Source organism: Lissotriton helveticus, chromosome 2_1 (genome assembly GCF_964261635.1).
Source record: "Lissotriton helveticus chromosome 2_1, aLisHel1.1, whole genome shotgun sequence".
Lineage (NCBI taxonomy): Eukaryota > Metazoa > Chordata > Amphibia > Caudata > Salamandridae > Lissotriton > Lissotriton helveticus.
The window spans coordinates 1,255,501,794-1,255,528,386 of NC_136059.1; the positions used below are offsets into that span (position 1 = coordinate 1,255,501,794).

A 26,593-nucleotide genomic window follows, 5' to 3' on the forward strand; every position below is an offset into this window, starting at 1 on the left:
ATGCAGAATCGTCTTGCTTTAAACATTCTGCTAGCAAAAGAGGGAGGAATTTGTGGCATTTTACATGTCCAACACTGCTGTACCAATATTCCTGACCAGAGTCAGAATATTGAGATGTATATTAAAAACATCACTGAGTTGCAATCAGAAATTGTACCCTTAGAAGAGGATGATTTTTCAGAACGTCTGAGCAAGAGATTTGAAGCAATCAAAACCTGGTTTCAAGAGATTGGTGGTTCAATTCTTGGCAAAATACTGACACCTTTATTAGTTATAGTCTTTGGGATACTGTTGTTGAAGATCAGTTGCATGTTACACAAAAGAAAGAAATACATGAGGGAAAAGAAGAGATTTTATAATCTCAGAAAGGAATAGGAGAGAGAGATAGCACTGGAAGAGTTTCGTAGAACTCAATATGAAAGTGGCAGACCAACAGCTGAGACAAGACTTTAGAAATACTAACAGTGAAAATCAAAGCATGTTCATCTTTGGGATAAAATTTTGCTACATTTTTGGGTATGGTTTGGTGATTTTGAAATCACCAGGTGAGGGAGTTGATGGAGCGAGATTTTGTTTCAGCTCGCAAAGTTAAACTCCTATAATAAAACTAATTGTATTAAAGTGTGTGGAATGAATATTATTAATCAACCTAGATTAAAATTGCAAATCACGATACATGGGGACTAACATGTGTGCTCATATATGTGCTTTATGTTGCAAATGCTTGTTCGTGGAAAATAATAAGCTAATCTTGTCTATTGCTATGTCAGAATTAATTGCGGCTGCTTTAATAATGGCATGTGCTTATTTTCGTGTGCTTATGTTTTGTCTTTTCGTTTTTGTGTGGCTTATTCTGTTTGTTGCTAAATTGCTTTGGCTAGGTAACATTTATTAATGGGTTAATAATTAGCAAGGGTGGGTGGGTAACAGAATGATTTCTAATTCTTGCATTAACTATTCTTTTGTGTTTGTTTGAATATTAGTGTAGCAGGGTGGAGGGTTTCCCTGCGAATACGGACTGGTGGAATCCTAACGTTAACCACGCCCCTTCTTTGCCACAGACTACATGGGGACCGGAGACGGACGAATGGTGGACCCAGCAGGAGGACTGTGCCTTTAACCACGTCGATGAAGAGCGGGAAGACACATCCCCCTATGACGTACTGGTGACTGTCGGCGAATGCGGTAGGGGACAGGTGGTCACGCCTTCTCATGACGTGTGGCGAGGAGGAGACAACAAATACCCGGAAGTAGAAGGACGGGTGTGCCCCGACACCCCGAGGCCGGAGACGAGTGGAGAGAACGACCCGAACGGAGAGGACGAACGTGGAGTAAGGACGGAGGAAGAAGACGCGAAGAATCCAGGAGGAGCGGCGCCAGGAGGCCCGCGATACCACGCTGCCCCCAGCCACACTCCAAGAGGAGGAGGAGTGTGGCTCTCACAGGTGCGTGACCGGGTAGCAGGCTGGTGGGGAAGGCGGGGAGCCGCCGTGTAAATAGTGTACAGTGTCACGACCCACTCCAAACACCCCTCCCCTTTATATAAAGCCCCGTGACCGTCCTCCCTCACGAAGCCCCCTCACTCTTCCTGCACTTTATATAGGACTAGCACTCTCTCACTGGTGTCCTCACTAACCCTGGTACCCCAAGGGAACGCTTGATACAGGACCAGTAAACCGGAGAGCCTATCTCTTTTGTCTTCTATGTGGCGGTGGAACCCGGCCCGAGACAGACTCGGAGGAGGAAGACGGAAGATCAAGTCCCCGTAGAGCCCGCGACCTAGCTGCAACATTGGATCCAGCCACCCTAGCAAGGGAGAGGAGGTCCCAGCGCAAGAAGAAGACATTCATTAAAATAAAACCTCGTTTACCTCACCCAGTTGTCAGTGTCCCTCCTTCTGAACCGCCACAATTAGTTAACGAGAAAAGGGCTTGAGGCCTAGCACGACATTAACGTGGTGTTGTCGAGTCCTGTCCAGAAAAGAGCAAGAGCCTGCATGGAAAAGTTTTATCACGTTTTAAAAATGCACGTTCCATTGAAAAATGTATTATACTTGCTCTTGGATGGACCAAACCCAAGGACGGTAGCCGGTAGAGATTGCCAAGCTAAGGGAGTCACGGACTGTCATTTACAAAGGTTTCATTTTGGAGGAAGCTGTGTGACTCGTGAATGAGAAACAATAGACTCAAAGAGGAAAGTTTGAATCCGGCTTCGAAAGGCGATGACACCATATGGGTTGACGTCTGTCAACCAATAAGAACTTTGGATGGCAGGAAAGAAAGAATACATTTAGTGAGATTAGTTAGGGAAAAAGGTATAAAAACTGACCACTTTGGAGGGAGGGCGCTTCTCGCTTTCCCAATCCAGTTGGGCGTGACGTGCTGACGGACTCTTTGGAGCACGTATGGATCAATAGGGTTAAATGACTTTTACCTTTTATTCTTTTAGGCAAAGTGAGCTTTAGACGGGGAAAATAGGGCTTAGGTGATGGAAAACTGTTTATTCTTCATTTAACATGTTATTTGATTTTACTTGAAACTGAGACTAATTTGCAAATCCTCAAACAATGCTGCTTGAATAAAAAGATTCTAAATAAAATGCACACTTTTCCGAATAAATAGCTAATAAATAAGATTTTTGAAAAGTCAAGCTGGCCTTGTTATTTCACAGTCTTGTTACCATCAGTTGATCCATTTGCCTAAGTGACTTAATTAAATGCTGAGTTTCATTAAAACCATGGTGAAATCATTATACTGCAGTTGTATATAAATGTGTATATATTTTTTGAAAAGGTTTTATTAATTAGGTCACATGATTCAGTTGCTCGAAAATATGTCACGTTAGTTTATGGGCCTTGAGAGTTTTATTATTAATGGTATGTGGAGTTGGGTTACGTACTAATGACATATTTTCTATAGGGGCGCTGGATCACTCCTACCTAGATGATTACTTGGAGAATGGGTTCATCCGCCATTCCAGGTCCCCGGTGTCATCTCCCCTTTTCTTCGTGTCGAAGAAGGAAGGGGACCTGAGGACTTGCATCGACTTCAGGGCGATGAACGCCATTACGGTTAAAAACCGGTACCCGCTCTCGCTGATCTCCAACCTCCTGGATCAAGTCAAGAACGCCTCCATTTATACCAAACTAGATCTGCAGGGTGCCTACCATCTGGTCAGGGTCCGGAAGGGTGACGAATGGAAGACCGCCTTCCGGACCAAATTCGGCCTGTTCGAGTACCAGGTCATGCATTTCTGACTCTGCAACGCCCCCACAGCATTCCAGTACTTCATCGATGAGGTGTTGAGGGAGTTCCTCAACGTCTTCTGTATCGTATACATACACTATATCCTGATCTCACAGACCATCACCGAACACGTACAGCACGTGCGTTCGGTTCTACGACAGCTAGGAAAACATCGACTGTACGTAAAACTGGAGAAAAGCGTTTTCCACGTTACAGCCGTGGAGTTCCTGGGACATATCATCACTCCAGCAGGTATACAAATGGACAACAAGAATGTAGAGGCCATCCTTTTTTGGCCCACTCCAGAATCCGTGAAAGGGGTACAGCGATTCTTGGGGTTTGCCAACTACTACCGTCGCTTCATCACTGGATTCTCCGGAATGGTGGCACCTATCTCACGCTTGTTGCGCAAGGGACATCGCTTTTGTTGGGACCACAAAGCAGACAATGTGTTCCAGGAACTGAAGAGGCGGTTCACCACAGCCCCAGTTCTTATACATCCAGACGCCGATCAGCCTTTCGTAGTAGAGGCAGACGCCTCAAAGGACGCCTTGGGAGGCGTGTTATCACAGAGGGACGCCAACACCGGACGGCTACATCCGGTGGCCTTTTACTCCAAAAAGCTTCAGCCTGCAGAAAGGAACTACACGTGTCGGATCGGGAGCTCCTGGCAATCAAGACGGCGTTCGAAGAATGGCGTCATTACCTGAAGGACGCAAAACACATGGTCACCATATACACGGATCACAGGAACCTACAGTTCTTACGCTCAGCCCGTGCCCTTACCGCCCGACAGTTACGATGGACCCTGTTTTTTAACGAATACAATTTCACCATTACGTTCCGACCCGGTAAGGACAACGCCAAGGCAGATGCTCTCTCACGGTTGGATGAGTCAGAGGAAGCTACCGAAACCACTGAACCAGTTCCCATCATCTCAGAACAACACTTCCAGGGCGTAGTGACCTCCTCAGAATTCATGACCCAGTTACGTAAGGACACGGACAGAATAGATCCAGCGGCCCTAGAGAAAGGACACAAAGGTGTGGTTCGTGAGAACGGATTTCTGGTCAAAGGAAACAAGTTGTACCTACCTGGGGAGCTCCATCAGCAAAAAGCGATTCGTATGTGTCATGACCATGTTCTCTCCGGTCATCCAGGATACCACAAGACACTTGACCTAGTGCAGAGACAGTTTTGGTGGCCAACCTTAGAAACCGACACAAAAAACCACGTCTCCCGTTGTGCCATATGCCTGCAAGGCAAGAACAGGTCGGAAACCCCTGTGGGCCATCTACGTCCCATCCCGGTACCACCGTATCCTTGGCGCACCTTTTCCATGGATTTCGTGGAAGAGCTTCCGCTGACCAAAACCGGCCATACCACCGTGCTCACCGTGGTGGACCACCTCTCCAAGATGGCTCATTTCGCGCCTCTGCCAAAGTACCCACCGCGGCAGAACTGACTTTGGTGTTCGTGAACAACGTGGTTCGCCTCCATGGCATTCCTGAGGTGGTGATAACGGACATGGGGTCGCAATTCGTGTCCCGTTTCTGGAGAGCAGTGTGCAGAATAATGTCATGTGGCGGCTTTCCGCCGTTCCGGGCGCCACAGGACACATGCAGGCGTCGGGAATACTCACTTCCGCCCGGAAGTGGTGTCCCGGTCTAGTTCTCCGCCTCACTAGCACTTCCGGGGGACTATGCTTAAATGTGTGAAGCACCGCCAGATCGGTGCTTCTGATACCGAAGTATTGTACGGAGCCCAGCAGACGTCGGAGGACTGTTCTTCTGCTCCTTAAGACTCCTGGAGGTTCCGCTGCACTACGAGTCACGGTAACGCCTTCCCTGTGCCAGTACGCGTTACGTGACTTTTCCTTGCCGCTTTTTTTTCTTCTTCGACTTCGTGTTGTGCGCTGGCCATTTCTCCCCTGAGCCTCTATTGCTCAGACAGCCACGCGGGTGCGCTGCTACTTGCACCAATTTGCTGAGCGCTGAGAGCGCTGTGATTCTTTTCGTTGGGACCAGGATTAACCCTTTACTTGGCAGCCGCGCAGGAGCGCTGCTGCATTTCCTTACTTGTGTTGCCCCTCATTTGGCAGAAGCGCTGCTGCATTTTCTATCAGTAAGCGCAGGATCGCTGTGACATTCTTTGCTTGTGTTCCTCTTTCTTTTGGCAGTTGCGCAGGAGCGCTACTGCTAGTTACCTGGCACGTGAAGCGTAGGAGCACTGTTGAACTATTGCATGTGGCGCAGGAGCGCTGAACAAACATGCACTGGGCCACGCTATAACGCTTACCCTGGAGCCCTGGTATTGTACCCTTACGCGCAGGAGCGCCGCCTTCTTCTTTGTTTTGTACTTTGGTGGTTCTTGCGCAGGAGCGCTTTATTTCACACCCTTTTCAAGGCACCTGGACGCTAAGTTGCTGACCTCTTCATTGGTTCTGCACGAACTGTGTGTCTTGGTAAGTACCGGAGACAGGGGCTCCTTCCTGCATGCGTTTTGTGGGGTGTTATGCTGCAGGAGTAGTACCACGTCCTAATTGGGTCTTTTCTTGTTCCCTCAGCTGTGCCAAGACCCTACCCTACGTCCCTTCCACCAAGGCCACTCCTCTTGCTTATTTGGCCCCCAATCCTGGAACCATCTAATCCTTGTCGGGTGTTACTCCCCGCAGGGGTTGGTTGGGAACAAGGGCGGTGGTTCGTGTCGTCTCTGCAGAATCCCTTCACAAGCCCAGGTGAGTCTTGTGGGGCGCCTGACAGGTGTATGCCTTTACCTCTAAAGTTGTGAACCCGGAAGGAACCCTAATGTAATCTCTGCCCTACTGCTGGAAGGAGACCTCCTCCTGTTGCCGATAGGGCTGGGATTGGTCGTGAGAGGTGCCACTACCCTTCTGCCTTCGAAGGGAGTTCCTAGCTGACAGTGTCTGAAGGGTACCCAAAGCTTTAGATGTGTCTTTCTTCTTCCTAATTTTCTCTAGCATCTCATCAGCCTCTGGCTCTAAAAGATGTTCCCATCAAAGGAAAAGTTGATTGCTGCTTGACTACTGGCTTGAAGCTAAGAGCAGGGTGCGCAGCCTGGGGTGGTGGTGTAGGAATTGGCAGCATCCATGGCACAACAGATGGTAGAGTTAGAGATGAGTTTACCTTAAGCTACTATGTTATCCCCTCTTTTCCTATGTTCTGGGGAAAGGTGCAGGTGCAGGCCCTCTAACTTGTCCCACTGTGTTCTGTGGCACCAAAACCAAAGACCCACGCATTTGTCATGCACCAGTGGGTTCCGGCACCTACCGTTACCCTCATTCCTGCAACCTCAACTCCCTTAGTCTCCTTATCCGGACAGGGCAACAACCATGGCTTGGGCTGCTGCTCGTTTGCAGGCAGTGGCAACCACAAGGGAACCAGAGGACGCATGCCGTCTAATTTACCAGGGGTCAGAGGGAGAAGGCTTATATTTGTTCTCTATCCCGGGTGCAACTACCAGGGATTTCACTGTGGCAGCCTGAGCATACCTTTTAACATGGGAAGGAACTGGAACAAATGTTCATCTGTGGTTGCAGACTGCCAATGAGTGACTACAATCAAGGAGAGGTGCCAATTGGTCATCTTTAGATAAAAAGGGACATAAGGAAAACCTGTGGAAAATAGCAATGACCTGAATATCAGGCAGGCAGGTTGGCTGCGCTAACAGGGAACGGGGGCAAAGCACCTTTGCCAAAATGCATGCTCATTTCACACAAGAAGTGAGCATCTAAGTCACAGGAAAACAATGAGGTCTCACATTAAAATGGGCCTGCACTCAACTACACATAGCATAGAATTTAAAGGCAGCAAGCAGCAGGCCCTCAGTTGTCCCACTTGCACATTTTGTTTTAAGATAATGGGGAAATCGTGCCAAGAGAAAGGGGGATCAAAGTCATCAAAAGATATTGGGATGTTAGGAATGGTGAGATGGACCCAATGACATCAAGGCTGGGTTTCAAGCAGTGAGAAATAAGGGCGTATTTCTCATTCCTAGAAAATATCATCACCCCAGGTTGAGATTTCCCTGGTGTTGTAAATAACTTCTTTTCATTCAGCGATTTCTATGCTGGAATGAGGGATAACAAGCAGACTTTGCATTAATTGCACTAAATGCTCAACGTATTGCCTTTTAGTCTGGCCTCTCACTGTCCAATTCTCAACCACCCCAATAAATGTTGCCGTTTTTGCATCTGAAATCTGTCAAACAAATACTGCACATACATTATTTACTGCACTACGTTGAATTCCAATCTCTGTGCAAGCTCCCATTTGAACAAGGATCAGAATTGTACACACTACTTGTAATCCATGCTTAAGCGGTATCATAAGCGTAGGTGAGATAACATGGGCACTTTACTATTCCTATCCTTCTCAGAGACTCAGAAGGGTCTCAAAATGAGGAACCTGTGCATCAAATGAAAGCAAGCAAAACTGATGGTGCTCTGATATTACGTCAGACAACGCCTTAATACCATCAATCTGGATGTAGAAAAAGTCTGTTAGAATAATTTGCAGAGAAGGCGAATAACTGAAGAGGTGCCACTGTTTCAGAAAAGTGCTGTGATAGCAGAAAGGCAGCCTGAAAACCTTTGAGGAATTACAGATGGATTAGCAGGCTCTGAACATTGTAAGCACGATTGCAATCAACATGCTTCCCGTTGTCACGTATAAGAAAGATACTTTGGATCATTCTCCATTGGAGGAAACGGAAAAGATCCCATTAGATATCAGTAGCCTCATTAACAAAACAGACACACTGGAAAACCTGAGTGTTAAGTATGCAAGTGATTAGATTAACTGAACAACGGAGTAGAAAGAAATACTCACTCTACCTCAGAGCGTAAACTATGCAACCCATTCCAACCTAAAGATTATACTTCTCAAGATCTTGTATTATGGTCTATCATAACTACTCTAAACTGTACAAAATAGGTCTGGTTAAAACAACATGTACTGGGTTTAAGAATGAAGCATGCTTCCTCTTCCATAACATTTGGGGGTGTGAGGTATTCTAAGCATTTTGGGCAAGATGCTCACTGAACTGGCGGCAGTTTTAAAAAGAACAGTGGGAACTTAGTCTACGTCTTGTGTCCAGGGGGAGTGGGTGAAGAAGACTTGCACAGGAAAACGTTCTATGCTCAAGGTATGATGTAAGGTAGATGAAATACTGGTAGGAATTTATGTAATGCACTCACCCAGATATTAATGAATGGGGTTGAGGAATGAAATGGGCACGGGAAAATCTACCTGCCAAAGTCGAAGTTGGTCCTGAAAGTAACAAATATGGGCTCCATGGCAGGAGGAATAGCTGTGTTCAATGCAGGGGGGTGATTGTCTTCTGGGGAGGATCTTTGAATATTAAGGATTGGACCGATTGGTTTTTGAGCCACAAAAATTAAGGGGTGAGAATGTATGTGGAGCCATGTATATTTGACTGCTATTGTACTTCTGTGTTTAATATATTTGATGTATTGTCTAGGCATCTTATTGTATTTCTTAAGAATGAAAGCGGGTTTACATTACATTTTTGCTAAAAAAAAAAAAAACAAGTGGTTCAAAAAAATATTAACTTGCAAGTCCTATGTGAGGACACAAAAATCCCTCTTACATCGAAGAAGAGATTGAAACTGGTGGAATACAGAGTGGCCACTCAGACGGAGATGGCGGATTCAGTAGATCTGGCTAACTCCAAAACCAAAATAAAGTGCTGTAGGAGTTCTCGATCACGGTCCAAAACAAATATGAAGATTCGTAGAATAAAAGGAAAAAACTTTCTGATAAAGGGCTCAACTGAAGACAATGTACAATTGAACCTATGCATGAGATTTGGCACAAACCGACATTCAGATTTGTATTAAATTAATTTTAGTTGCTTTGGTATAGTGCCCCTGTTGGCTAGAAAACACTTTAGTGCTTCTTCAAGGGACATGTAAAGTATCCCCATAATTGGCCATTTTGGTCTGTGACACTTCAACATGTAACGTTTGTTTTAATTTCGGGCGTCTCAATACAAACTATCAATATGTGAACAATAAACAACTTTTCCGGAAAGAGTCATGAAAATAAACTCACTTTGTGCCCCACTAAAGGAAAGTTAATCCAGGACTGAGAAGCAGGCAGACAAACACCTTCTGAACAGTAGCCAGCAGTCATAGGTAGCAGGCTGTCATTTTTATGCCATGCTGGTGCCACTACTTTAATGAAGGCCTTTAGTTACCTTATTTGTGCATCCACGAGATTGTAGTTTAAAAAAGAGAAGTTTCCGGTTAGTGTGCTTCACCAGAAAGTTCTCACCCATCTTGCTTTTGTGCCGAAAGCTAAAAAAATGTCATGCCGTCAGTTTCTCTGGTACCTTTGTACAGCCTGTTACCTTTCTTACAATAGGTTTGCCCATGTTTCCCTGTCCGTGAACAAAGTATTAATATGTACATGAACTATACCTATATCCCTTATTTTGTATTTCTTCCATACTGAGGTCAGCTTTCACTGTTGATGACTTTGCTCTGTCAAATCTACGTTCCCCATTAGGAAGGTATTAGTAAGAAATGCAACCCTGGTCACCGCCATAAAGGAGTACGAAGTATTTACTGTGGTGTTGTGGATTTTAATCTCGAGACATTACATTTTTAAGAAAATTTCTACTTTGAAATCAAAGATACTTACACCCATATGTTGCTCAACACCAAGCAATGCTTAAAACCAAGTCCATGGTAAGGAATAATCCCTTTGCAATACCAAAAAGCTGTACCCTTTTAGATTAAAGTCAGAAATAGGAAACAGTGGCAAAGCCAAAGATTGAGGATCACACACTCCACCGTTGTTGATAAATGTAAACTTTGGCAGCCAAATATGGGTTGCTAAGGTTATGGAAACACTTGAAAGCATGACAAGTCAATAAAAAAATGTATCTAGTTTGAAACTGTAAGCCAGAGTAGTTTTTTTTATTTTAGAAATAGATTTCACTTTCTTCCTCTGAACACAAGTCACGTCCCACAATCTTCGCCATCTGCTGATTACCTGGATTTTGTTCTGCGAGCCCATAAAAAATTGAATTCTAGACATATGGTATAAATTGCAGAGCCCGTTATGCTGGTCAATATTGTTGAGAAAGCAGATATAGAATCTTGCATGCCTAGACACTGAATTATTTTTATTTGTTCTACTGCTGTATGGGGCTTACTAGACACATCTTGGCCTATAATTGCAGTAAAGCCTTTCTCGGTTTGTAGTTTGAAGGCCTCATCCATTAAATGAGCGGCACCAAAACATGGTAGTGAGATTTTATAATTACAAGTATCTGGCATGGGCTATCTCAGAATAATCCCCCACTGATAAGGACACTGGGACTATGGAGAACAAGAAACAGTGAGCGTAACATTTAAGCACAGGAAGTACAGAATCATATTTTGGTGGAATTCATCACAATAGAGAACTACTCAATTTGCAAAATGAGAGTTCAGTAAACAGGTCAGTAAACCTATGTAGTCCTACAGTTAAAGGGGTAACAGGTCAGCAACCCAAATCTGAAACTAGGGAGGCAGGTTGAAATAAAAAGGAAAGAGTATTGGGACATGGCCACAGGTGCAATGACAACACATCACATGGGAATACAAATGTATGATAAGGTCAGAAAATGCCTGGCCGAGGAAGCTAGGATGAAAGACAATGAATGATGTCTCAGGACTAGGGGCAGAAGAGCTACTGCTGGAGTCTTTGTTGAACAGTTTAATTCAATCAATCACTGGCATGTTGGTTTAGCAGAAATCCATTGATTAGTGGGTTGCGTTGGAGGCCCGATGGGCATAAAAGGACATCACTGCATGCAGATGATATCCTCCTTTAACATACTGCGTACCCAAAGAATTCCATTCCCAGATTACTGTAGGATTTCTTTATTGGAAAATTACATTTGGATACATATATGCTCTATCTGATCAGAACTGAGGGTACATCACTTAGTAAAAAAAAGATTTGTGCAATATTTCGGTGCAAAAGCAACACTTTCTAGGAGAGCCAGAATGCAAAGCTATGACAACAACTTCATTCTGTAAGTGCAAGACAAAAATCTGATCCCATACCTAAAGGATGATCAGCGTAGTCTGGCCTCTGAATGTAGCTAGGCACCAGCCTCATTGGCATCTACATACAAAAAAGGAGAAGCGATCAACTATACATACAAGCTAGAACTGCAGGCTAGACATTGTTAATTCATGCAATCTAAGTTACATGCCAAGGCACATTTTATTTCCATTTTCAATATATATTTATAATAATAATAATACATTTCATAAGACAATAAGAAGAGACATTAGCAGATTTGTGTTAGATTCCTTGAACACCAAACATACTAGATAATTCTGGTTGAGGTGCCTCACAACAAAGTTAACTCCTGCATGTGTCCATGCTAATGACAGCTCATCGTAACAAGTGACAAAGGATGACTGTGCTTTAAAATTGCGTAACACCATATAGGAGATAATGCCCAACTCCAAATGAATCAGACAATGTGCGCAAACATCTATACCACTGGGCTGAATTAACATTACTCATTTCAGTGACTCTTTCCTGTACTATACGTAATGTATATGGTGGGACTAGATTAAGTGGATGTCAGGGCAGTTTATGAAGGGAACCATGTAGGAGGGAGCAGAACGTTAAATGTCTGAATGAATTTTAGTTACATGCTAAAATATAGCTATTTTGTCACACCTTCCACCCAAACCCCAATAACTAGAGCTGGTGGTAGTCTATCTTTGTAGTCAATCCATTTTTCCTGCCACTCTGCCTACATCTACTTAAACTCTTCAATAAACTATGCCCTCTTCCACCTCTGCCCATAGTTTTAAGGAAAGAAAATTCCAGTGATGGACAGAGGAGAAGATCCACAGACGCACCACCCACCGTCACCTCCATAGAACTTCCTTCCATGTTCCCTCCTTCCCATCACACTCAATTTCTGCCAAGCACACATCCCCACCCACTCTTAATTAAGCCACCAAAGTGCTGGATTGGCTTAAGGACCAGGGGCCCCTTCCACTACACCTGCTCCCTCTCCTCTCCAACTTCCTCCATCTCTACCCTTACACTCCTTAAACTTCCAATACCCTCCACAGAATCTTAGGTCATATGAGGCTTGGAAGAAGTAACAATGAGAATGGACAAAATCCAATGTCTCCCACCCACCCTTTAACCACGTTTGAACCAATATGTTTTCCCATGAGCTCTAAGACTAGAAGTTTGACCAAGAAATAATTTACTACGAGCTGTGATTTGGGAATTGCAGTTCTTAATTTTAACTGCAGGAGCACAAGGACTTTCAAGGAGAGCAGAGAAAACGTAGATCAGGAACAGAGTAATACAATATTAGGTATATTTCCAAATAATGGCAGAGGGGGCTATGCCGTGTGATTTAGTCTGGGTCTTCTTCAGTAAAGAAAGGCATGGAAACATATTTCTCTCAGTTTCTGGAGGCGTGGAAGACCGCTTCAAAGTAAGTTTATCTCAGAACAACGGCAAACAAGCATAGGTCCTTTTTACAAACAGCCCACTCTACTTATGTATGCAGACAGTCAAGGTACTGTACAAGCACTGTACAAAAGAACACCTTGAAGGAACCACCAACTCCTGTGCACAAAAGGCACCTTAGCACAGGGACCTTTAGGAATGAACAGACATGAGCCATGCCACTTTCCTTAGTTCCATAAACTTCTAAAAGGCTGTAGTACAAATCTGGTCAACTCCAGTGTGCAAAAGTATCTTAAGTTTCTTTTTTGGGAAAAGACCAGACCAGCCAGTGTCAGAGATCTCAGAAGTACAACTGCATTTATAACCACAGTACCAACTCACCTTCTTACAGAAACAAAATAAATGCAATAGTGTTAACTTTTTGTCTAAAAGAAAGAATGCCATCAATGCCAACATTTTTTTAACACTCCAGACAGGAACATTAGAGGGACATGTACATCTATGGGCCACCAGCTTTAAGTCCTGAGAGCCTACTATAGTAAACAAGCATTAGAAATGCAATCGGGCTCGGATTTATTTGAGTTTGAGCTAATGGCATTGTAAATGCCAATGTCTTTTTGCCATGTGTTATGGAGTGTGTGCATGTGGTGTGTAGTGGAAGTATGTTGGTTGAATTGTAATTTTACCAATGGTGGCATGCTGTGCTTTATATGAATATGTTTAAAAGTAAAGTGTACCATACTGCGATTGCTTGGTGGAAAAGTGCACTGCCGGCTGGAGGTGTGTGTGCCTGGTGGAAGGGTGCACTGACGGCTGGTGGGTGTGTGCTTGGTAAAAGCGTGCACAGATGGATGATGGCTGTTGGTGTTTGTGCATGGTGAAAGCATTCATTGACGGCTGGGGGTGTGTTGTTGTGTGTGTTGTTTTCTGTGTGCAGGTGAGTGTGTGCTGGTGAGTCTGTGGGGGTGAGCCTGGGGAGTGAGTGTGGTGGTGAGTGTGTTGTGTTGAGTGGTGACAAGTGTGTGGTGTTGAGAGACTGAGGTGTGTGGTTTGTGTGTGCGTTATGTGTGTGTGGTGTATGTGTGTGTGGTGTTTTCTGCACACTCACACACTGCCCCGTAACATTCACACACTGCTCACCCGCACACTCCCAATGTCACCCTGCATAGTCACACACTGTCACATAGTCACACACTCTGCGGCACTCGGCCCTCTGCGGCACTCGGCCCTCTGCGGCACTCGGCCCTCTGCCGCCCTCAACAGCACTCTGCCGCCCTCAACAGCACTCTGCCGCCCTCAACAGCACTCTGCCGCCCTCAACAGCACTCTGCCGCCCTCAACAGCACTCTGCCGCCCTCAACAGCACTCTGCCGCCCTCAACAGCACTCTGCCGCCCTCAACAGCACTCTGCCGCCCTCAACAGCCCTCAACAGCCCTCAACAGCCCTCAACAGCCCTCAACAGCCCTCAACAGCACTCTGGCCTCAACAGCACTCTGGCCTCAACAGCACTCTGGCCTCAACAGCACTCTGGCCTCAACAGCACTCTGGCCTCAACAGCACTCTGGCCTCAACAGCACTCTGGCCTCAACAGCACTCTGGCCTCAACAGCACTCTGGCCTCAACAGCACTCTGGCCTCAACAGCACTCTGGCCTCAACAGCACTCTGGCCTCAACTGCCCTCAACTGCCCTCAACTGCCCTCAACTGCCCTCAACTGCCCTCAACTGCCCTCAACTGCCCTCAACTGCCCTCAACTGCCCTCAACTGCCCTCAACAGCGCTCTGCCCTCAACAGCGCTCTGCCCTCAACAGCGCTCTGCCCTCAACAGCGCTCTGCCCTCAACAGCAACCAGCACTCAACAGCAACCAGCACTCAACAGCAACCAGCACTCAACAGCACACAGCACTGCACTCTGCACCCAACAGCACACACCACTCTGCACTCAACAGCACACAGCACTCTGCACTCAACAGCACACAGCACTCTGCACTCAACAGCACACAGCACTCTGCACTCAACAGCACACAGCACTCTGCACTCAACAGCACTCTGCACTCTGCACTCAACAGCACACAGCACTCTGCACTCAACAGCACTCTGCCCCCAACAGCACCGTAGCGCTGCTCTTTAACGTAAACGACAGACGGGTGCCGTGCACAGTATGTTCGCTTGGGAGCCTTGAGATTACCGGCTCAGGATTATCCCTCCTGGTAGGTTTTGCATATGCACCCTTTAAACACAGTGTTTAAAATATTGGGGGTTAAGAAGGGTCCTTCATTTCTCTCCGTTGGTTTGCGGTAGCCTCATTTACGTTCTGTTTACAGAGGTGGGGCTCCTCCTCCACATTGGATGTGGCTGCCTCATCCAGCACGTAATGTTTACAGAGGTGCCCCCTCCCGCGTTGCCTGTTGTCTGAGCCTTGATTTACACAGCACAGATGGCAGACACCATCGGAAGCAGTAGATCAGTGGAGGCTTGCGCGCGCACTCCCCTCTCGGAAACGCAAGTTACATGCATAATTAAATATCGTGTTAGCCTCGTTTTGCACAAGGTGCTTGTGAGGATGGGTCTTAACAGTTCGCATCTGTGTTGAGCTCTTCTATTTTGACTTCCCGAGTCACCTATACCAGGATTATACTTTGTGTTTCATATATTGTTTGTTTACGAATGCGCTGATTATCGTGGGCTAGACTTGTTTCCTGCAGATCATAATGTGTTCTGCTGTCATTTGTTTGGCCGCAATGTCAGTATAAACCTGGCTTGGAAACCGCACGCATATAGGCAATTCTGGCTGGTGAAAGGTAGCGGTCTAGTCATACCAGGCTTTTAGAAGAGATGGTTGGTTTATCATGCTCAAATTGTTTTCAGTGAGTGTTATCTTGCAACACATTATTTGGTACAATATGTATGCATTTGCAGAATGCATGAGGGTAGCTAAAGGGTTGCTGTGTGTTGCGAAGTGAAACAGATCCATACGTAATATTAATTTTACATTTCACCGGGGAAAGCACTATCATGGCACGCATTATTTGGAGAAGAAACAAATAAAATAATACTGTGAATACAATTAACAAAGGCACACTGTTGCCTGAAGTCGTACTTAAACGAAAGTGCACTGTGAAATTTTTTCAAGCTGCTTAACTAAAACGACTACGAAATCAAACAAAGGGAGCTGCGCGCTGAGCGCTGCTGAATGGTGAACGTGCCCGGACATCTGGATTCACTTACGGAGGCACCCTGACAGCTCCTAATTATAATTAATGTACTTCTTTGCGCGAGCACGAACGAAATATGCCCAAAATGGCGGAACAAAACTACATTTACCCTATCACTTCAAGCCTATTAAAACGAAAACACAAGGAAGACGAATCACTGGCCAGATGACAGAAAACGCTAAGGAATGTGTGGAATTCCTCTCGCCAAGGCCCTAAGGATACTACTACTTTTTTTTCTTATAACATTAGGATCTCGAAACTCCTCCCCCACTTACAGTGGGGAGGAGTCCGAGCCCTAAAAACAGTTTCTTGTCCAGAGCATAGAGTTGCATCCAAAAAGCAATGTTAGAAGCAGTTTTTTTTTTTAAACGGACTTTATTATTATAACCTGAGGGGTCTTCTAACTGAATTGCAAACCATTTATGTAGGGCATGAAAATGATTCAGAATCAGGTGTGCCAGGGTAGTCACATGAACATTCAATATGGAAGGGCTTAAAGAAGAACCCTGCAACATGCCAGGCTAAAACTCAAAATAGTGGGGTCATGGACAATCCCAAGATGGCAATGGGCGTGTAGGTGTGGTACTCTGCCCCTAATGCAGGTCTTAGATCTCCCTGCCAGCACCAACAGTGGTGTCCAAGCCAAGAGGGGGGGGGGAGGGGGGGCACCTGATGCCCCAGTGATAGTCCCGAAGGTGATATGGGGTCGCGCGGACTTTGAGGCATGGCTGCAAGATGAAGCTGGGAAACAGCAGCCCAGAGACGGTCGGGTCCTTGGAAATGTATAAGCCAACTGTTGCAAATATGAATCTTCAGGAAGACTGGTTGTAGGTTCAAAATAATATCTTTATTTTTAATTAAGTTTAAGGTAGAGCCAAGATGGTAATTAAGCATAAAGTACACCCCACCAGGAGTGGAGTCCTTACTGCTCAGCCTGCTGACACCAACTGCCTAACCTCCTACACCCAACATTCTATGCAGTCATCACATTCCACACACAACATAGGCTGAACAGCAGGAAGACAGGGTGGAAAGACAGAAGAGTAGGAAAGACCTTATAACACCTACCCACCCCTCCCCTGATCAAGACAGAACGTGATGTAGCCTGGCATGCCGGCTGGACGACAAATTAAATGGAGGCCGGTGGAGACAAGATGCCAGGCGAGAGCAGCCCTCGTGAGTTCCTAGGAGCCGCTTTCTTAAAGCCAGGCATGACTGTCTATAGACCCAAAAGTAACGGCAGGCCTCAGGATGAGCGGAGCAGGAGAAATCGCCCACACATGGAGCACATCGGTGGCTTGAATGAGATTCCCTTCAAGAGCCTGGGATGCGGTGCGTTAGGAACTCAGAAGCAGTCTGCAACGACCAGCGAGTCCTCACGGAGCAGTAGAGCAGGACCTAGAGGGCAGGAATGAGGAGAAGAACTGGGCAACACACCTAGGTGCAGGAAAGGGCCACAGAGTCTGACCAATAGCAACAGGGACATGAGCTGCCCGCCCTGGAATCCAACACTGGCAGAGGAGAGTAGGAGACCATTATGACGTGACTGGGCAGCATCTTTCTTTCCCCACCATCCCCACCTCCAATTCATAGCAGGGGTGGTGACCCCCGGTAGCTGGAGTTCAAGGACACAAGGAGCCCAGCTGCCATCTTCCTAAAGTCCAGCCACCCAACAGAGTCCCAGGACAACGGTGCATCAAAGAGGTTGGGGTATTGCCGCCGGGAAAGAGCTGAGAAAAAGCGTTATGCCTCCTCTAGACAAGCTCCTCCAACAGCAAATGTGAGGGCGAGGGGTGAGGACAGCCAAACTGCAACCCCAAGAACAGCAGGACTGCACCAAGAACCCCCCCCCCCACCCCCCCAACGAAAATGAAAAGATCACCAAGTTCTTTATGACTCAAATGTTTAAGGACTTGATGACAGAAATACGCTCGGTTTTAAATCTTTCTGCACAGAAGTCTGGAGAGATCCGGATGACATGGGCCAAAGAGTAAACTATCTTGAGTCTGCACAGGACAGACGTTACTTGGACCGCACAGCGCAATAGATAGGCCTGCAAGACCAAGCAATACAGATGCAAGAAAAACAGGAAAACTTGGAGAACAGGTTCAGATAATCTAACCTACGCATAAGAGACGTCCCACCCAGGAGAGAAGGGAAAGAAATTGGACAATACATCCAGTGTCTTGTCAAAACACTACTAACTGACCACAGACCGGAGCGGCGCCACTTTGACCGTACACATAGAGCAGGCCGATATCTCAAAACTTAAGCTCGGGCCCGACATCCTAGTCTGCTTCCACGACCAAGCGGATAAGGAGGGTCTCTCAAGTGGCAAGAGTGGGAGGCCCATCAGCTAAATAGGAAACTCGCTTCAAACTTTTCAAGAGGTTTCTACGATCTCGTCAGCTGAAGGCAGGGCCTTTCACCCGTTACCATCTTTATAAAGGACCACAAAGTTGGATACCAGTGGGGACACCCTTTACATCTCCACCTAAACTGGATGAGCAAGATATGGCCAACGAAATCAATTGCAAAAGCATGCCTATTGCACAAGTTACTACTTGTGTAACAATATATCTGTAAGAGACATTATTTAGTGATAGATTCCTTACCTTAGAATATCCCCAGGCGTCAGACTGGATCCGGAAATGTTTTGCGTAGCAGTACCCATGCGCGTCGTAAGGCGTCGTCCGCGGCTCCACGTCCGTCGTCATCGTCGTTGTGGGCGCCGTGATGACGTCGGAGTACTTAGACGCCGCCTCGGTGCGCTGGCGTCAGTTCTTATACACAGGTTTTCGCGCCAGAAACGCAGAGCCATGATAAAAACCAACACTGGTGCCATGAAACTAGGGCCCTGAAAGGAGATGACCTTAACCCTAGATATTGGTTCGCAGAACGGGGAGGATGGGTGGGTCGGTAAGGAATCTATCACTAACTAATGTCTCTTACAGATATATCGCTACACAAGTAGTAACTTGTGCATCTGAAAGACACGTTAGTGATAGATTCCTTACCTTACAATAGATACCCCAGCAATACCACCCCCGGTGGTGGGTCTGCGAACCAATAATCACACCAGAAAGTCCTGGAGGAAGGAACGGCCGAAGATGCAATCCCTCCGGAATTGGCTGTCCAGGCAGTAGTGTCTTTCGAACGTGTGCAGCGAGGCCCACGTAGCTGCCTGACAAATGTCCTGCAAGGGGACTCCTCGGCCCAGGGCAGTAGTCGTTGCCGAGGCCCGAGTGGAATGGGACCTCAGCCCAACAGGAGGTTCCTTTTTAGCCAAAGAGTAGCACACCTGGATGCACAACACGATCCACCGAGAGATGGTCCTTTTGTGCACCGCCCGTCCTTTCTTAGCGCCCACGTAACCAACAAAGAGTTGGTCATCCACCCGGAACTGGCGTGTGCGATCCAGATAGTATGAGAGCGCACGTTTTGGGTCCAGACGGTGGAGTCTCTTCCTCTTTTGAGGGATGCGGAGGCGGAAAGAAGGTGGGCATGGTGATGGACTGCCCGATGTGGAAGGCTGTGACTACCTTTGGCCGGAAAGAGGGTCTTGTCCGCAACACAACCTTGTCCGGATTGATGGAAAGGAGGTTTAGAGGAAAGAGCCTGGCGCTCACTCACTCTCCTGGCAGAGGTGATGGCAACCAGGACAGCAGTCTTAAGTTTAAGAAGACTGAGAGGACAGTTATGAAGCGGCTCAAAAGGAGAGCACATCAGTTAAGTTAGAACCAGGTTCAAGTCCCACTGGGGCATCACGAAAGGAACAGGGGGGGAACATATGAGTGATGCCCTTCAAGAATCTATTAACAATCGGGGATTGAACAAAGAAGGCTGATCAGGTAGTCTTAGGAAGGCGGAAAGGGCAGAAAGGTAGCCCTTGATAGTGCCCAGAGCAGAGCCCTGCTGGGCAAGAGAAAGAAGGAAGAGGAGAACCTCAGAAAGAGGGGAAGAGAGTGGATCCACAGCCTTTGCTGTGCACCATGCCACAAATCTGTTCCACTTGCAGGCGTATACCGACTTTGTGGAGGGACGCCTGGCTGCCAGAATCACATTACAAACTTCAGGAGGCAAGTCAAATGGCCTCAACTGTCGCCGCATGGAGGTGGAGACTGGACAGGTTCAGGTGGAGTATCGTCCCCTGCTGCTGCGACAGAAGGTCCTCTTGAAGAGGCAGACGAATTGGGGGATCGACAGACATGCCGAGTATCTCTGGATACCAATATCTTCGTGCCCAGTCCGGAGCCACAAGGATAACCTGGGCCCGGTCGTGCCTGATCTTCTTCAGCACTCTGGGCAGAAGTGGTATAGGCGGAAAGGCGTACAACAGACCGCAACTCCACTTGCAACGAAAAGCGTCTCCGAGCGAGTGCTGCCTTGGAAATTCCAACACGCAGAACTGATGACATTGCGAGTTCTCTTCTGTGGCGAATAGATCTAACCAAGGATCTCCCCACTGCTGAAAGAGGCCTTGCGCCACGTCCGAGTTCAGACGCCATTCGTGATCCATCGTGCACCAACGGCTGAGTTTGTCCGCCCTGGCGTTCAGGGAACCGAACCACCAGGGACACGCCCTGATGTTCCAGCCACTGCCAGAGGCGCAGAGCCTCCTGGCATAGGGTCCACAACCCCACCCCGTCCTGTTTGTTACAGTACCACATGGTGGTGGTGTTGTCCGTGAACACCTGCACTACACTCCCCCGGACAGAGGGGAGGAATGTCTTCAGTGCAAGACGGATCGCCAGCAGCCCCAGAAGGTTGATATGGAGCTGGGACTCCGCCGGAGGCCAGAGGCCTCTGATCTCCGCCTCTCCCATGTGCCCCCCCCCCCAGCCCTGGTGGGACGCGTCCGTTACAACTACGTGCTCCGGTTGGGGTAGGGAGAGGGATCTTCCGCTGACCCACTAGCGGTCCGTGAGCCACCACTGCAACTGTCTTGCAGTGCCCTCCGAGATCAAAACATGGTCGGACAAGTTGCCAGGATGCTGGGCCCACTGAAACTTCAGGTCCCACTGCAGAGCCCGCATCCGCCACCGGGCGTGATGCACCAGAAGGATGCAGAAGGCCATCAGCCCCAGAAGTCGCAGCGTCAACCTGACCGAGACTCGGGATAATGGCTGAAAGATCGGAATCAGAGCCTGAATATCCCAAACCCGCTGTTCCGGAGGATAAACCCGAAACTGCGCAGAGTCCAGAACCGCTCCTTTGAAGAGGAGCTTCGGAGAGGGACACAGGTGTGACTTCGGCACATTGATGCAGGTGCAGGATGGCGGCCGTAGTCTGGAGGTGGCTGACGACTGTCTGAGGCGAGCCCGCCTTCAACAACCAGTCGTCGAGGTAGAGGAAGACTGAAACCCCTAACCTGCACAGATAAACTGCGACCACCGCCATTACTTTCGTGAACAACCGTGGGGCGCTGGTAAGGCCGAAGGGGAGCACGGTAAACTGAAAGTGCTCATGGCCTACCGTGAACCGCAGGTAACGCCGGTGGGCCAGCAGGACGGGGATGTGAAAATAAGCGTCCTGCAAGTCCAACGTTACCATCCAGTCTCCAGGGTCTAGGGCAGCTAAGACCTGAGCCAATTTCAGCATCTTGAACATCTCCTTCCGGAGGAAGCCGTTGATGTTCCGTAGGTCCAATGTAGGGCGTAGGCCCCCTTTGCCCTTCTTGGGTACCAGAAAGTAGTGGGAGTAACAATCCCACCCTACTTCTGGCCCAGGAACGCTCTCGATGGCCCCCTTGGCCAAGAGGGCCGCAACTTCCTCTTGCAGAATTTTCAAGTGATCCCCCGACATGCGGTGGTACTGCGGTGGCATGGCTGGAGGGGATGCCTCGAAGGGGAGGGAGTAGCCCCTTCGGACGATTTGCAGCACCCACCTGTCCGATGTGACAGTGCGCCAGTGGTGGTGGTGATGGCGATCCCTGCCCCCCACTGGCGTCACATGGGCCTGAAAGCTCGGACTAGGAGGGTTTTGAGGCGGATGCTGCAGGGGTAGGTGTGGACTGGCCTTGCCGTTGTCCCCGACCGCCGCCACGGTGGTTTCCACATCCACCACCGCGCTGGATGGTAGTCTGCGGCCCGTGGCTGGCAGGACGTGTGGGGGCGCCCCTTCCTTGGCCATGAAAGGGGCGAAAGGCAGCCGTTTGCTGGCGCGGGGCCGAGAGGCCCAAGGACTTGGCCGTAGACCTAGAGTCCTTAAAGCGCTCAAACGCATTGTCTGCCTTGTCGCCAAAGAGGAGACGGCCATCGAACGGCATGTCCATAAGTGTGTTTTTGACATCAGCCGAGAAGTTGGCGGACCTCAACCAGGCGTGGCAACGAATCGCCACCGTTGTTGCCATCGCTCTGCCCAGTGAGTCAGTAGTGTCCAGCCCACACCGGATGGAATTACGCACCGCATCTCGACCCTCCACAAGGGCTTGGCCGAGTTTAGCCCAGACCTCCACCGGGCATTCTGGCAGCACATCCGCGACCGTATCCCACAGAGAGTGGGTGTAGCGGCCCAAGAGGCATGCGGTGTTGACTGACCGCAATCCTAAACTCAGGGAGGAGAATACTTTCTTCCCGTATTGCTCGTACCTCTTGGATTCCCGATCGGGGGGAGCCTCCGGGAATGCTGTCTGGGAATTAGAGGCCTGGATAACCAGGCTCTCGGGGGTGGGGTGGGTAGACAGAAAGCCAGGGTCGCCCGGAGCCGGGCGGTGGCCCCTGGCCACGTGCCTATCCACAGGCTGACCTGTAGCGGGCTTGTACCAAGCGCCCAGAAGAACGTCTGACAAGGCCTCATTAAACGGCAGCAGAGGCTCGGCCGAGCTTGACTGCGGTTTAAGGACCTCAGTGAGTAGGTTAGTCCTCACTGCCGCGACGGGGAGCTCAAGGCCCAAGGCCTTGGCCGCCCTCATCAGCACCACGCTATAAGCAGCCCCCTCCTCCGTAGCCACGCTAGGCGGGGAGACAAAACCAGTGTCGGGCGAAGTGTCCAGACCACTGGCCTCCCCAAGCTCTCCTGTCCAGTCCGCAGAAGATTGACACTCACGTGCCAGAGGGTCCTCAGACCCCTCCCAATCTCCCACGTCACCCATCGCCTGGTACCGAGGCTCAGAGGATGGGGCCGGGTCGTAGAAGTAAAAATCTCCTAGCGGCGTCGAATATGGCGCCGCTCCGACGCCGGACCCGAATAGAGGGTAGGACCAGGGAGGCCGTCGTCCTGGGACGGCACCGGGGGCGACACCCTTGGGGTCGGCGCAGGCGAGGTCGACCGGCGGCGACCCGGATCCGGAGCCGGATCCAGTGGGGCCCCGGGCGTCAGGACCGAAGTCGCCGGCAGCGCCAGGGCCGAAGCACCCGGCCCGCTGGGGGACCCAGTCGGGGCCGCTTGGCCCGAAGGCGCCGCGGAACCAGACAGAGGAGTGAGCGACCTCATGGCAGAGAGGAAGGCCTCGATCTCCTCCGGCGTCGCGTGCTGCCCAGGGACCGGCGGGTATGGAGCAGGCCGAAACGCCTGCGGCTCCGGCGGTGTCGCCCGAACCCCCGGCCGCATCGCGCGAGCGTCTGGGGGAAGTCAGAAGAGAGATGGTGCCTCTTCGACTTCTTGTGCCTCTTACCCGAACCCGAAGACCGATGACGACTCCCGGAACTGTGGCGACTCTGGCCCCGCGACCGGTCCCTCGACCTCCTTCCGGACCGGGACCTCGAGCGGCGCAGGGCGGACTGCCGAAGCGCGAGTCGCTTACGGGACAGCTCCAGTCTAGCTTTAGACGTCAGGGCCCGGCAGTCGGAGCAGGACCTGTCGTGGTCCGGGCCTAGACAGTGCAGGCACCGGCGATGGGGGTCGGTAACCGATATCAGTCAGTTGCAGTCGGCGCAGGGCTTGAACCCGGGCATCCCCACCGGCACCGTCGGAGTCGAGAGACTTAGAAAGTAAATCAAAAAGGATCGTAAAAAGTTAGTCAAAAATTGACTAGGGAACAACTTTGTCCGGATCTGCGCTTGCTGGCGTGGTAAAAAAGGAAGAACTGACGTCAGCGTGCGGAGGCGGCGTCTAAGTACTCAGACGACATCATCACAGCGCCCACGACGCCGACGACGGACGCGGAGCCGTGGACGACGCCTACCGACGCGCATGGGTACTGCTACGCAAAAAAATTCCGGATCCAGTCTGACGCCTGGGGATATTCTAAGGTAAGGAATCTATCAGATCCTATAACTTCCACAACCGTATGAGAGCCAAAACAGCTCATATGAGCGCTTGAGACCCCCATAGCCTGATCTGAAAACTACTCTCACACAAAGCAAGACGGATATCTCAGAGGAATGCAAAGCAGCCCTCGAGCAGGTGCATCAGCTGCGTAGTGGCTCCCCTGCCACGAGCCAGCCTGAAACGCACTCTGCGAAACCCCAGCAATAACTACAGGTGGCCCGTAGTCCCCGGACACAGGGAGTTGCACTGACAAGAATTGGGAGGTATAGATGTGCTGGCTGAGGGACCTCTCTCCACAGCTTAGAGACACAGACCCACATCAGGGGGGGAAGAGGTAACGTTACCAAATGCCCAAAAAACCTGATGCAGAAGCAGGAGGAGTGCAGTTACCCCAATTGTGGCCGGGAGGTAGACATGGTTACAATTTCAGTCCACAAGTTTATTAGTTATCCAGTTTGCTAGGTTCAGTAGTTATGTTTGGCTGGAGGAGTTTGGTAGGAACAGGGGTCAGGGAGGGAGAGGATGACAAGTCGCATACACACTCAGGACACTAGCAGCTTGGACTAAGGAAGCAGAAGCAGGCAAGCAGACTCTAAATAGCCATGTCGACAAATTATGGGTGGTAATATATAACGTGAGGGACCTAAACAACTCTCTCAAATGGCGCTTTACACTGCAAGAACTGATTAGTCTTCCCACTGACCATGTGCTACTCCAAGAGACCCACCACCTGCAACAAGACTGGTCACGACGGAGGTCCAAACACTATCCCCTACTACTTTCCTTCAGGAGAGAGGATGACAGAAGGGGGTAAAAAAATGGTACAATCGCAATGTCTGTTAAGTGTGGAGAAGGTCTGCCTAGACTAGATGGGACGCTGGATTGCCCTTGGGAACACCCCTGATAGTAGCAGCAGTGTACTGCTCCAACCTAGACCAAGAACACTTTCTCACTGACATTACATTCCCTGATTGCATGGTCCTCAGCTCCAATCATCCTTCAGGGTGACCTCAATTTACTTTGGAACAAAACAATAGGCAGGTGGCACACCCACGGGTACAACCACGATGGAGGAGGTGGACCTTTATAGACGTCTGGGGGCATGGACACCCACTGGGAAGAGGCTAATCCCACTTCTCTGGTGCTCATAAAAAACATATGCACAATTGGAGTATATCCTGGTAGACAAGAGACTCCTGTCCAATTGAACAGAGGTGGTGCAGGCCCGCTGACTTTGTCCGATCACGGCCCAGCCACAAACTCCTCCCAGCATTATCAGATGGGCGCGAAGTCTGGGTCATCTTGGAGACTCAGAGAAGATCTTCAGAGGAACCCATAATAGTCAACAATATCCACAAAAACATTAGAAATACATAGAGCAGCACTTTACGGACGACACGATGGTAGCCACCAAGTGGGACGCCCTCAAAGCAGTCATCCTTGGCTGCTTTATTACTGGGGCAGCCTAACTTAAGAATTTGAGGGAGGAACTGAGACAGAAACTTCTCTCCAATTTGAAGGCTCTAGAGGGTGAGCATACATGTGCGCCCTTAAAAAAATCTGGAGGAAAATGGTCATAGCTTGAGGTCAGTTCAGGAACTTGAGATGGACAAGGCCGTCTACTTTTTACAAAGTTAGACAATAAGCTCTACAACTGTGGCAAAAAGTCAGGCAAGCTATTGGCATACCTCTCTAGGGCTAAGCAAGCTCGATACAATAACAGAAATTAAGGGATGGAAGGGTGATTCCACACACTTGACTGGGACATGGCAGAATGTTTCATCTTTGCACAAGACCCCACCTCCTACCCTCAAGAGAGAAAGTCCTATGTGGAGGGATAGTGCTCCCCAGGATAACAGGTAGGGGCAGAGATAAGCTAGACAAACCACTAGCCAAAGAAAAGATCTTCGGCGCGATCGCCCTACACAAGAGCTGGACTGACCCGGGTACGGACAGCTTTTCAGGGTATTTTTATAAATGTTTTGCTCCCACATTGCTGCTAATCTTGCATAAACTTAACCTGGAGATGATCCATGAAGGATGTGTCCTACCCTTCATGGCAGAATCTACAATTTTGCTTATACTTAAGCTCAGGAAGGATCCCAGTCTCTGCAGCTCCTACTGCCCCCTATCCTTCCTGAATGGTTATGATTTTCACCAAAATCTCCTTCATGTGCCTTTCGAGGGGTGATGGAGAAAATCATCCACCCGTATCAAGCAGGCTTCATCATGGGACTACAAGCAAGTGCCAACACCAAGAAACCTCAGATTGATCTAGTCAGGACAGGGGCCAAACAAATTGGTCCTGGTATCACTCGATGTTGAGAAAGCATTCAAGCAGGTGGACTGGGACGTTATGGCTGAAATCATCAGCAAGACGGGCTTCGGCAACTCATTTTGAACTGGCTGCTAGCAGGCTAGAAGACCCCCAAGC

At 48.9% G+C, this 26,593-nt stretch overlaps 1 protein-coding gene across 1 annotated transcript in view; it reads right to left on the reverse strand.

Moving 5' to 3' along the window:
- Positions 1-26,593, reverse strand: part of METAP1 (methionyl aminopeptidase 1) — a 360,683-nt gene that overhangs the window by 246,270 nt on the left and 87,820 nt on the right. The window contains exon 4 of the mRNA XM_078676209.1: positions 11,347-11,407. Within this exon, the coding sequence (XP_078532335.1) occupies positions 11,347-11,407 (61 nt within the window). The remainder of the gene's footprint in view (positions 1-11,346; positions 11,408-26,593) is intronic.